Genomic DNA, 9041 nt, shown 5'->3' with positions numbered 1-9041 from the left:
CTCCCAGCCCCACCCTGCCCCTGGGCTCCGCCCCTCCGTGCTCCCGGCCCCGCCCAGCGTCCGGCTCCGCCTCCCCATGCTCCCAGCCCCACCCTACCCCTGGGCCCCGCCCCTCCATGCTCCCGGCCCCGCCCAGCGTCCGGCTCCGCCCCTCCATGCTCCTGGGCCCCGCCTCTCCATGCTCCCAGCCCCACCCTGCCCCTGGGCTCCGCCCCTCCATGCTCCCGGGCTCCGCCCCGCCCTGCTCCTGGGCCCCGCCTCTCCATGCTCCCGGGTCCCGCCCAGCTCCCGGCCCCGCCCCTCCATGCTCCTTGGCCCCACCCTGCTCCTGGGCCCCGCCTCTCCATGCTCCCAGGCCCCGCCCAGCTCCCGGCTCCGCCCTCCGCGCGGCCGCTCCCTCCCGGGCCGTGCCTGGGCCGCGTCGGTCCCGCCCTCCTCCGCACTTCATGGCCCCCGCTGGCCGTGGCCGGTCCCCCCTCCCCAGGCCCGGCCTGGCAGCCCCGCCCCCGCCGGCGGCTGTGACGTGGGCACCCGACACGAGGTGGCGGCCGCGAGCCGGAGCAGGCGCCAGCTCCGCGGAGGAGGCTGGACGGAGCAGCCGCGGCGGCCTCCGTGCTGAGGACGGCAGCACACGGCGGCGATCCCGGCATCCCACAAAGGTAGAACAGCCCCCGCCCACCCCGCCGTCACCAGGCCGCAGAGCTGCTGCACGCGGAGGGCATCTGAGGACGGTGCCGTGCGCAGTGAACAGCGCACAGATCACGGCCAGGCCGGGCGCCGGTGGCTCGCGCCTGTCACCCCAGCTACTCGGGACGCTGAGATCTGAGGATCGTGGTTTGAAGCCAGGCTGGACAAGAAGGGCCGTGAGACGGTCATCTCCAGTGAACCACCAGAAAACCACAAGTGGAGCTGGGCTCAGAGTGGTGCAGTGTTAGACCTGGGACAGCGCCCAGACCCCGAGTTCCCGCCCCATGACTAACAAAAAGAAAAACACTCTCAGAACCTCCCCAGGGTCATCATATCCAGAGAGACAGGAAGTGGTAGATGAGAGGGCGGAGGGTTTGCCGGGGTTTGGGGATGGAGAGGAGAGCCAGTATTGAATGGGACAGAGTTTTAATGCAGGATATAGAAGGTTCTGGAAATGGAAGGGTTGCTATGGATTCTTTTTGACAGTCCTGGGGCTTGAACTCAGGGCCTAGGTGTGCACTGCCCCTGAGCTTCTTCAAGGCACTCTACCACTTGAGCCACAGTGCCATTTCTAGCCTTTTTTTGTTTATGTGGCACTGATTGAGAAATTGAACCCAGGACGTCATGCATGCTAGGCAAGCACTCTACCACTAAGCCACATTCCCAGCCCCTTGCTATGGAGTTGATATGTCAAATTCAGGCTGAAATTCTAACCCCCAGATGAGGTAATTAGATGCATGGGTGCCATAAAGATGGTATGGGGTAGAAATCGGAGCTATGTGGCCACAAGCCAAGGGATGCTGGGGCTGGGGGCTATAGGAAGAGGCCTTCTGTGGTGCGTGTGTATGTACGCGTGTGGTATGTGTGTGTACACGTGTGTGCATGCCAGTATTGGAGTTTGAACTCAGGGCCTGGGTGCTGTCCCTTAGTTTTGTCACTCAAAGCGGGTGCTCTGCTTGAGCCACAGCTCCATTTCTCCGCTTCTGGCTTTTTTTGCTGGTTCATTGGAAAGAAGAGTCTCATGGGGCTTTCCTGCCCAGGCTGGCTTCAAACTTTGATCCTCAGAGCTCAGCCTCCTGAGTGGCTGGGATGACAGCTGTGTGTCTCTGGCTCTCCTGGAGTCTCTGGGGGGAGCCGGGCACTACACAGAGCTGAGAGTTGGAGGCGCGGGCTTGTCTGTGTCTTAGGAGTCACAGGGCCTCAGGTTGAGATGTGGAAATTGTGGCATCGTCTTCCCTTCCCCGCTGGACACATGGCTGGGCTCACAATCTACCCGGTGTGTCCCTGGTTTCCAGTCTTCTGTTCCCCCCAGGTGGCACATTTGCTGGGAAATGCCCACTTGCTGGCTCTGCCTGGGGGGCCCCCAGGAGATTCCAAAAGTCCCTTTTCTCCTGAACCTCAGTTTCCCCCTTGGTAGATTGCACACAATCCTGTAGATCAGATGGCCAAACAGGAAAAAGCTCTGGGAAGTCTCAATGTAGACCAAGAAGGAAGGAGTGAGCTTCAGGTGGATATGGAAAGATCTAGAACCAAGAGCCCCAGTCTGGGAAGAGTGGGGGCAAGAGGTGGGTGGGGAGGGGAACGGCAAGGAGGACCAGGGCTGGGTGGTAGAATCGGGGTGCTGTGTGCTCAGCGGCTTCGGGTCCAGTTACCCCCACCTGCCAGGACGAAAGACGTGCGGATGGCAAGACACATGACCGCCAAGATGCACAGATGGTGAGGACAGAGAGATTTATCTCCTGCCCTCTTCCCCCCCCACCCCCCGCAAGCTCACAGCCCAAGAAAGAGGACACCATGTCTCACAGCCACCCCACTCCCAGGCAGCTCATGGGGGGCGGGCTCTGGCCCTCAGGGATTAACTCTGGCCTTTCAGGGAGCAGCTTCCTGCCCAGTGACATGGTGGGGTAACCCTAGATATGAGGCTTTTTCATTAGGATGTCTCCTCCCGGGAGATGGGGAAGGATTCAAGACAGAGGCAGCTGGGCTCAGTGACTCACCCCTATAATCCCAGCCACTCAGGAGGCTGAGATGTGAGGATCTCCACTCAAAGCCAGCCCAGCAGGGAAGTCTGTGAGAATCTTTGGTGTGTGAGTGTGTGTGTGTGTGTGTGTGAGAGAGAGAGAAAGAGAGAGTGGGGCTGAACTCTGGGCCTGGGTGCTCTCCTTGAGCTCTTCCGTTCAAAGCGAGCTCTCCACCACTTTGAGCCATAGCTCCACTTCCGGTTTTCTGGTGGTTTATTGGAGGTAAGAGTCTTACAGACTTTCCTTCCCGGGTTGGCTTTGAACCACGATCCTCAGATCTCAGCCTCCCAAGTAGCTAGGATGACAGGCAAGAGCCACCGGCGCCCGGCCGATGTGATTCTTATCTCCAATTAACTACTCAGAAAAAGCCAGAAGTGGTGCTGTGGCTTAAGTGGTAGAGCGCTAGCCTTGAGCACAAAGTGGCTCAGAGACAGTTCCCAGGCCGAGTTCAAGCCCCACAACCAACAAAAAGAAAAGAAAAAGAGAGGCAGACCATAGTATCCAACCTTAATACCTTCAGGTGGATCAGCCACAGCTGATCTACAAATGAAGTCCCACTCAAATGACGATAACTCCTACCTTCCAGCGTGGAGGTCAGGCATTGGGGCCGAGTCCATACCCACCTATCTAGAATCAGTTCCCTCACATACCTGTCATCTTGTTACATAATTTTTTTGCGGGGTGAGGGTTCAGATGTAGCAAAGGGCTCAAAGTCCCAGGAGGCCAAATCTGTGGCACCCCCAACCCCCTGTAGGTCAGAGGGCCCTGAGTGTCGCCCTCCCTCCCTCCCTCCCGGAACAGGTGCAGGGGACAGGGCCAGGTCTGGCCATCCGCACAGCTGCCCAGCTCCTGCCCATACTTGGGCAGGGACGGAGTCGATGCTATGAATAACCCAGGCATGTTGCGCAGGGTGCCCAGTGGCCCTGCTATAAAGCCAGGCCTGCCGGTCCCGAGCGGTTCCTTCAGCCCCTGAGAACTTTAATCCCCCTGTTGTGAGACAAAGAAAAGTAAGTACTCAAACCATTCTTCCCCGCTCCCCGCTCGGCCCCCTGCCCACGCCACGCACAACGCCAACCCGGCCCGGCCCGGCTGAAGTCAGACACGGAACAGTGGTGAAATGACCTGCCCTCAGTCCCCAAGGGACCAGTGAAACACAGATTCTTGGTGGCACTTGATTGTCCCCCACCTATTTGGTGGCCTCTAAGATAGCCCAGGCCTGTCCTGGCCTGAGGGTTGGTGGGGAAGATGGCTGGAGGGGAGGAGGAGGAGGAAGTAAGGGTGGTCAAAATATCTGGAGTCCAGGCTCTCCCTCCAGTCCTTGGGGACAGAGCTGGGGACCCCCTGTGCCAGGCCAGGAGACCCCAAAATTGCATGAGTACATTGCTGGGGGACTGAGGTGAAATCTCTGTCCCTACTCCGTCCCAGACCTTCTCCTGTCCCCCCCCCAAGGCTTTATATTTTGAAGAGGAGCCCCTCCTGACTCCCCGTGCCCCCAATCTCAGAAGGCAGAGCACCCTCGCCTTTCGTCATCCCAGTTTTTTCCCAGACTTCAGCACAGGAGAAGCTACTTGGAGACTCTGAGAATTAAGGTTGCTTCTGGGGAGCCCTCAGCGCCCCCCAAAAAAGAGTTCTGGGTAGAATCCGGGAGTCCTCACCCCCCTCAGGAGTGCTGGGTGGATTTGGGGAGTGCCGGAAGGGTTTGGAGGGGCCCTGGTGGGCCGTGTGGGGGTGTCTGAGAGTGTTCGCTTCTGGTTCTTTCCTCCAGCTCCTCCCCCTGGCCCTGGCTGACCCCCCACCCTAGACATCCATGAGAACCCCCTCCTTTCGGGGCCCAGTGGCTGGAAGGGTAATGGGGTGACCTGTGTGGTGGGGGTGTGGTAACTGCTGATTAAGAGGTGGCTGAGTGCTACTTGACATGGTGACAGATACCGGGTTCACGGGCCTCGTCACCTCTTTGCTGCCGGGGACCTGCTGGGGTTTTGCCTTTCTCTGTTTCTGGCTCTTAGGATTTTGTGGGAAGGGTAGAATTGTGTGTGTGTGCGTGTGTGTGTGCCGGTCCTGGGCGTGAACTCAGGCCCTGGGCACTGTCCCTGGGCCTCTTTGTGCTCAAGGCTGGTGCTCTACCACTTGAGCCACAGCACCACTTCCCGCTTTTTGCTGCTTCATTAGAGAGAAGAGTCTCATGGACTTTCTTGCCCGAGCTGGCTTTGAACCATGATGCTCAGATCTCAGCCTCCTGAGTAACTGGGATGACAGGCGTCAGCCACCGGCGCCCAGCAAGCATGTCTAGTTGTCATGGTATTTTTTGGGGTGTATGGGGAGGTTAATTAATTAATTAGTTTGTTTATTTTTGTTGGTTGTGGGGCTTGAACTCTGGGCCTGGGCGCTGTCCCTCAGCTCTTCAGCTCAAGGCTAGCGCTCTACCACTTGAGCCACAGTGCTACTTATTGGAGATAAGAGTTTCAGGGACTTGACTTCTCAGGCTGGCTTCAAACCCTGATCCTCAGATCTCAGCCTCCCGAGTAGCTGGGATGACAGGTGTGAGCCACCGGCTCGCTTAGCTGTTACCATATGCTGCTGGCTTCCTCCTGCTCCTTCCTTCCTTTTAACTACAGTGTCCATAGCCCCTTGGTGTCCATGCAGTGTCCGGCTGTCCTAGAGCCTCCTCTCCATGTCCCCGTGGCCCAGCCTGGACTATTTTGGGCCCAGTGACCAGCAGCAGATCATTCGGATCACCCTGTGTGCCTTAGCAAAGGACAAGGCTTGGCGGGCTGCCCCCTCGTCCTGGGGGCCAGCTCGTCCATGCCCTCCAGGCCCCAGCCAGCCCCAGCGGTGTCCCCCACAGTCCTCCGCTCTCCCCACACCTCCTGGCTACAGCCTCTGAGGGGCAGATGGGAAACACATGGGTTTTGCAGACCACACACAATCTGCTGTGAATAGCGCCACACAAATCACACGCACATAAGTGGGCAGAGCTGTGTGCCAATAAAACTTTATTTATAGGTGCTGATGTGAGTACCATAGATGGTGTGTGCTGGAAAAATAGAATTTATAGACTTTATCTTCTTGGTTTTTTTTTTTTTCCTCGCTGATTTTTTTTTTTTTGGTCGGTCGTGGGGCTTGAACTCTGGGCCTGGGTTCTATCCCACTGCTCTTCAGCTCAAGGTCTACCACTTGAGCCACAGTACCACTTCCAGTTTTCTGGTGGTTTATTGGAGATTAGAGTCTCACAGAGTTTCCTGCCTGGGCTGGCTTTGAACTGTGATCCTCAGATCTCAGCCTCCTGAGTAGCTAGGATGACAGACGTGAGCCACCGGCACCCGACCTTGCTGATTATTGTTAAATGTACAGTGAGTTAGCTCAGTGGTGAACGTGTGCTCAGCAGGCAAAGGACTTGGTTTTCAGCTCTAGAAAATAAGCCAATAAATAAACACTAAGAAGGTACGAAACATTGCCACTCCAGGCACTGGTGGCTCACACTCATAATGTTGGCTATTCGGGAGGCTGAGATCTGAGGATTGTGGTTCAAAGTCAGCCTGAGCAGGAAAGTCTGTGAGACGCTTATCTCCAATGAACCAGCAAAAGACTGGAAGTGGTGCTGTGGGCAAGTGGTAGAGTGCTAGCTTTGAGCAAAAAGGCTCAGGGACAGTGCACAGGCTCTGAGTTCAAGCCCCATGATACACCACACACACACACACACACACACACACACACACACAGCAAGGAAGCCTGGCCCCTCCCCAGCCTGACCCCGGTGAGCAAGTCCTCTTCTTATCTCCAGATGCACCTGTTCCAAATGCTTTCTGTCCATGGAACCACCTGTTGTGAGACTTTTTTTTTCTCAGTGGTAGGGTTTGAACTCAGGGCCTGAGCACTGTCCTTGAGCTTTTTCGCTCATGGTTAGCACTCTACCACTTCAAGCCACAGCACCACTTCCGGTTTTCTGGTGGTTGATTGGAGATAAGAGTCTCATGGACTTTCCTGCCCCAGCTGGCTTTGAACTGTGATCCTCAGATCTCAGCCTCCTGAGTAGTTAGGATTGCAGGCGTGAGCCACTGGTGCCCGGCTCTGCCAGGCCTTTTGTGTCTGTTTCTCTCATTGAGCCTGGTGGCCTGAGGGTCCCTCCACGTTATACCACTGAGCACGGCCTTGTTCTGTTCCTGGCTGGGTAATATTCCAGTGTGTGGATTACCACTCTCTCTGTGTGTGTCTGTCTTTACATGATGGACACTGTGCTGTTCCCACCATTTGGATACTATGAATGCTTTGGCACATGTTTGTGTTTGAGACTATGTATTTTCACTTTTCTGTGTGTGTGCCGGCACCCGAACTTGAACTCAAGGCTTCACGTTTTCTCGCTTGGGGTTTTTGCTCAAGTCTAGTGCTCTACCACTTGAGCCACAGCTCCACTTCTGGCTTTTTGGTAGTAAATTGGAGACCAGAGCCTCACAGACTTTCTTGACCAGGCTGGGTTTGAACCGCAGTCCTCAGATCTCAGTAGCTGGAATTATGGACATGAGCCCCCAGTGCCTGTTTTGGGTCTATGTGAAGGAGTGGAATTGCTAGGTCCTGTGGTAATTCCCCCATCATTTCCATGTATGAATCACCTTGGACGGACTCAAGTGGGTGGTAGGCTTTTTCTGGGCTGGGGCTGGGAGAGGTCGGCAGCAGAGGTGGTGAGTTTGGGGTGTCTGCAATTCCACGGGTGGCCATGAGATGTCGCTGTGGGCTCAATCCCCTGTCAGTGCAAGCCGGGGGTCTCCACCCCAGGCGAAAACAATGAGAGTCCTGGGTTCGAAGCGTAGCTCCACCCAACTATGCTGGCTGCCAGGACGGCTCAGGGAGGCCAAACATCATCCGATATCAACAGCATTAGTCCCAAAAGGACTAGGACAGGATGGAAGAACATTCAGTGCTGACACCCTGGCTGTGGGTGAGAAGCCCATGGGAAGCTTGCCATTTGGGGAAACTGAGGCTCCAGGGGATCCCTGTGTGCTCAGGGATTTTGGTGGTATCTTCAGATCCTTTTTTTTGGGGGGGTTATGTAGCTTGAACTCAGGGCCTGGGCACTGTCCCTGAGCTCTTTTGCTCAGGCTGGTGCTCTACCACTTGATCCATAGCTCCACTTCTGGCTTTTGGGTGGTTCATTGGAGATTAGAGTCTCATAGACTTTCCTGCCCAGTCTGGTTTCAAACCACCATCCTCAGATCTCAACTTGCGAGTAGCCGGGATTACAGGCATGAGCACCAGCACCCGGCTTCCAGAGCCATGTTACGAAGCTGGGAGAGGCTTCAGAGGCCCCTTGAACAGAACAGGCCGGGCCATGAGGGTTATAAAAATAGGACCGATTTAATACTGAGGAGTGGTGTAGCGCAGAGGTGTGCTGGGGCTGGACCCCGGGGCCCTGCGGTGCCGGGGTGAGTGGGCATTCCCCCGCCCCATTCTCTGTACAGACTTCCCCAAAGGGAAAATGGTCACAGCACGTGGCCTGGCTGCCGCAGGCCTGGCCAGTCTGTGGCTGGAATCATGGGTGGCAGGGTCGGCCACAGCTAGGAGCAGTTGAGGAGGGAGTTCTGAATTTCTTCCAGGACTTGAAGGAAGAGATCTCCTGGGGATTTCATGCCATCCAAGTGGACTGGAATTAGAAAAACCAGAGTCAGGGCTTTTCTAAGAAGGCAGACTGCTGGGTCAGGAAACAGGATGGAAGAGTCTCTGGGACCAGCAGCAAGAAGGACTAGGGTGAGATTCAAGGAGGGACTTCCACGTTTCTCAAATGGAGAATGGAGAGGAGCATGGGCAGAGACTGAGCTCAGAGCATCCCTTTCCTTCCACTCTGGGGCATAGCCTCATCTGGGTCAAAGGCTTTCTTTTTGTCAGTCATGGGGCTTGAACTCGGGGTTTGAATGCTCTTCAGCTCGAGGCTAGCACCCTACTACTTGAGCCACAGCGCCACTTCCAGCTTTTTCTGCTTATGTGGCTCTGAGGAATCGAACCCAGGGCTTCATGCATGCAAGGCAAGCACTCTACCACTGAGCCACCTTCCCAGCCCTGGGTTAAAGACTTCTTACCCACTTCCACGCCGTCAGCCTCCATCTCCCGCTTGTATTTCTGGTACATGGGCCACACGTGTCCATCAAAAAGGCCTGGGGGGTCGGGGATTGGGTACTTGCGGGTACTGCAGAGGGGGCCGGGCAACAGGGAACAAGTTGTGTGTGGGGGTGTCTGTGTGTGGACTGTTTTGGAGGGTTGTGGGGCTTGAACTCTCAGGGCTTGGGCGCTGTCCGTGAGCTTCTTGAGCTCAAGGTGAGCGCTCTACTTTTTTTTTTTTTTTTT

The 9041-nt window shown here is 56.2% G+C and overlaps 1 protein-coding gene across 1 annotated transcript in view; it reads right to left on the bottom strand.

Moving 5' to 3' along the window:
* The window catches only part of Atcay (ataxia, cerebellar, Cayman type), a 36627-nt gene that overhangs the window by 5695 nt on the left and 21891 nt on the right, over positions 1–9041 (bottom strand). Inside the window, exon 15 of the mRNA XM_013022639.1 lies at positions 8777–8883. Within this exon, the coding sequence (XP_012878093.1) occupies positions 8777–8883 (107 nt within the window). The remainder of the gene's footprint in view (positions 1–8776; positions 8884–9041) is intronic.

The sequence above is a fragment of the Dipodomys ordii genome, unplaced genomic scaffold (assembly GCF_000151885.1).
Source record: "Dipodomys ordii isolate 6190 unplaced genomic scaffold, Dord_2.0 Scaffold64, whole genome shotgun sequence".
NCBI classification, from domain to species: Eukaryota; Metazoa; Chordata; class Mammalia; order Rodentia; family Heteromyidae; genus Dipodomys; species Dipodomys ordii.
Note: the sequence above shows the minus strand (reverse complement) of the source record. Positions and strands in the feature narration are given on the sequence as shown.